Source organism: Castanea sativa, chromosome 1 (genome assembly GCF_040712315.1).
Source record: "Castanea sativa cultivar Marrone di Chiusa Pesio chromosome 1, ASM4071231v1".
Taxonomy (NCBI): Eukaryota; Viridiplantae; Streptophyta; class Magnoliopsida; order Fagales; family Fagaceae; genus Castanea; species Castanea sativa.
The window spans coordinates 38,923,669-38,927,046 of NC_134013.1; the positions used below are offsets into that span (position 1 = coordinate 38,923,669).

Here is a 3,378-nt window from a genome sequence, read left to right on the forward strand (position 1 = left end):
GTTATGTTACTGAAGAGATTTGAATGATGTTAGATGTTTTTCGTGAATATAGTTTTAGATATATAAAGAGGAAGGGCAACTAGCTTGCTCATTCCCTTGCTAGAAGAAAAAAAAAAAGTTAGCATTATAAAAATAAGACTCAATCACTCAGAAAGGGCACTAGTATTGGTATTGTAAAAACCCCCTAGTTGCTAAAAATTTTAGCAACTAAATCCTTAAATTCATACTCCATCTGGATATGCAAACCCAAAAATTTTTACATCCAAGCTATAGTGAGATTGGAAAGAAAGAAATCATTTTTTAATCACACTCTCTTCCTCTCAGACTTTTTTTTTTTATTCTTTTATTCTTTTTTGGATGGGTAGTTTATATTATTTTAATCGATTGCATGTAAAAATAAAAACTGAAATGTAAGATGTATTATAAAGTGAGTTGGTGTAATCGATAGAGCAAGTTTTTAGATGGTGAAATAGAACTTTTTCACAATCCCATTGCTAATGCTCTAAATATATAAATATTGGAAAGAAGCTAGAGCCTAGAAGCCTAGAACTCACTTGGCAAGATGTTGACCCTTATTACTGTCCTACAATTGCAAGTCACTTGATTAATATATAAAAAGGATCCTTCACTAAATACCAATCTGACATAAGTTCTAGGACGGTGTTCTAGTTAGATCATATGTAAATCTACTCACATTTTCTTCTCTTGTATTAACAATCTTACATATTGGCATCCAAAAATATCCAAGAGCTGTAGACTGTGAGCAACTTAGAAGTAACACCAGGATCTCTATCTTATGCTCTTCGTATATTCACCACTTCCTCTGCAAGTAATATCTCTCTGGCTCTCTAACAAACTCTGAGGACCTCTCAAGCTTGCACATTACAGCATTCTTGAAACTAATAGCTTCTTGTACCTGTGAACATGACCTTTGCATCCTAACCCCACTCAAACTACTCCTTGACTCCATCATTTCATTAAGTGAAAACCTTTTCTTTGGCCCTGGCTCAGGTCTTTGCTTAGGTGCACTATAAGACCTCAACTTAGCCTTAAAAGATTGAGTACTAGCCATGTAGTTGGGAAAATTCCCATATCCCCTGAAGAAGTTATCAGCACAGACACTCTTAGCAGGCGTGACCGGTGCATTAGACCCTCCTGGATTCACAAAACGTGGGGTGCTTTGCGCGGTGGAGAACCTATATTCCTCGCCAGTTAAGCCCCAATCATAGTCTTGGAAGTTCCGGCAATCAGGTATCACTAAACGGGCAGGAATTCGACTTGGGAGTGGGGAAGAGAGTGCTTGATAAGGTGTGTCATCGCCAAAGTCTGAAACAGAAGTGTTTGTTCTGCGAGATCTTGATTTAGGCGTGCCTGTATCAACCTCCACAATTTTTGGGCTTTCGTCAATGCTGTTACTTGTGGTGTCCAGTGGAGCTGATAGCCTTCTGCTGTGGATTGAAGCTGTCTGCTGCTCACTTCTTGTGTCTTCAAATCTCTCCTGCAAAATTAGAGTGAATAATTATGAGATATAAATGCTATGTAAAGAAAATGTACTCGTGTTTTTTCCTTTTCTTTCACAAGATTTTAAAATTGGGGTCTCTCTAATTACCATGGATTTTCGTGCTCGGATTTCAAATCTATTAGTTTCCTTGTTGATGAGCCCGCGAGCTTTCTGGGCCCGAACAGTGGCTTGAGCTCTAATAAGTGCCTGCATACTGTGAAGAGTTGCAGTGGCCTGCTTGCGCACTAAATAGCCTCTAACAAGTGCCTGTAACTTCACCAGTCCTTTCAGTGCTCGCAGCGCTTTTCTGGACTGTTCAGAATCCAAAATCCAAGAAATTTTTTTTTTTTCAATTCACAGATATCCAAACAAAATTCGAAAGTAGAAAACTGGAGCATTCAAGACTTACTAGTTCTATAACAAAGTTAATAATATTGTTGAAGAATACCAAACCAAAAATTAGTCTTTTAGCAACAAACTAAGACCCATATCATATATGTAAGTCTTAATTTACAGAAACTAATTATGGACGTTTTAGTTCACATCTAAGTAAACAAATTCATAAAGCTGTACAACCAACCAAACCTACACAATTAAACTCACAAAATTCAAACTAACTAGAAGCAGCAAAACCACTAATTGAAACCACAAATGTTGTTTTGGTACAAAATTAGCTAAGACCCACTTACCAAATATCCCCTAAAGAAAGTTTGAATCTTCACAGCAGCCCACCTCTCATGTCCACCACCAAAGATGGTGCCCCTGCCATGGCTTGTAAGCCTCACTACAGCCACAGCAGCTTGAGCAGCAGCCACTGCAGCATCAGCTGCAGCTGCCGTTGCTGCTGCCACAGCAATGGCGTGCTTGTTCTGCTCCTTCTCTGATTCTGCACTGTAGTATGACTTTAGCCAAGCAGCCTCGGCAACTGATATATTTGGGGGAATAGTCCCTGGATTATGACACAAGGCCACAGAGTCTTTCCCAGAGTTGCTGCCTATACTACTACAACATTTCTTGTCTTTCCGGTAACTGGAATTGGAATTCTCTTTGTCTTTCTTTATCCCAAACAACCCCTTAAGCCACCTTGTTGCCCTACCCATCTTCTCTCAGTGAAAGAGTAAGTGAGGGAAAAACCAAGAAATGTTAAGAAAGAGAAGAAGCTAAAAGGGTATTGCAGGTTTACAGCTCACAATCTTAGGCTCTTTCCATGTTCCGCAAAGTGGTGGAACAGAGTTGTCAAAGAAAAAAAAGTCTTCAAGAAACCGCCTATATTTGAAAAAATTGTAAAAGATTTTATAACTAAAATAAATACAAGTTCAGTAGAATTTGACTGTTTTTTTTTTTTTTTGGGTAGAAAAAGATAAGAAGGGTAAGGAAAAAACTCTGTCAAGGCCTCGTGAAATTCTGTATTACATGACAAAAACTTGCCGCTGGAACGTACAGGCTGTCTAAAAATAAATATAAAGTAATTTAATTACAGTAACTTAATTGGAAGTTACAAGAAAGTGAAACGTTAATATTAGAGAAAATACGGTAAAATAATCAGATAGAAAAAGTAACCAACCTTGGTAGAGGATCAGAAAACAATATAAGAGGGTCAGAAAAGAAACAAAGCAAAACAGAATGAAAGTGAAACGCTCGTATTCTCACTCCCGCCAATCAGAAACTCAGAAAAAGCTTTGTCATTTATAAATGAAAAAGATCACCAACAGTGAAAAACACTTTCTCACACTCACTCTTTTCTCTCTTATTACTTTCTGGAGCGACGTGTCCTCAAAAAGAAAGATACCTCAGTGTCCTCCTCCTCTGACAATCTCGTGAAGTTACATTAATATATGCTACCCTTTTTCAAGACCCACTTTTTTCTATTCTTTGCA

General features: G+C 37.9%; 1 protein-coding gene across 1 annotated transcript; it reads right to left on the reverse strand.

Annotated features, from left to right (window-relative positions):
* Positions 1–476: 476 nt before the first annotated feature.
* Positions 477–2,771, reverse strand: LOC142606835 (protein IQ-domain 26-like). Its single transcript, XM_075778195.1, has 3 exons — positions 2,191–2,771; positions 1,610–1,813; positions 477–1,498 (listed from the first exon to the last, which is right to left on the reverse strand). Exons 1-3 carry the CDS (start codon positions 2,599–2,601, stop codon positions 812–814), a joined length of 1,302 nt encoding a protein of 433 aa, XP_075634310.1. The 5' UTR covers positions 2,602–2,771; the 3' UTR covers positions 477–811.
* Positions 2,772–3,378: the final 607 nt, after the last annotated feature.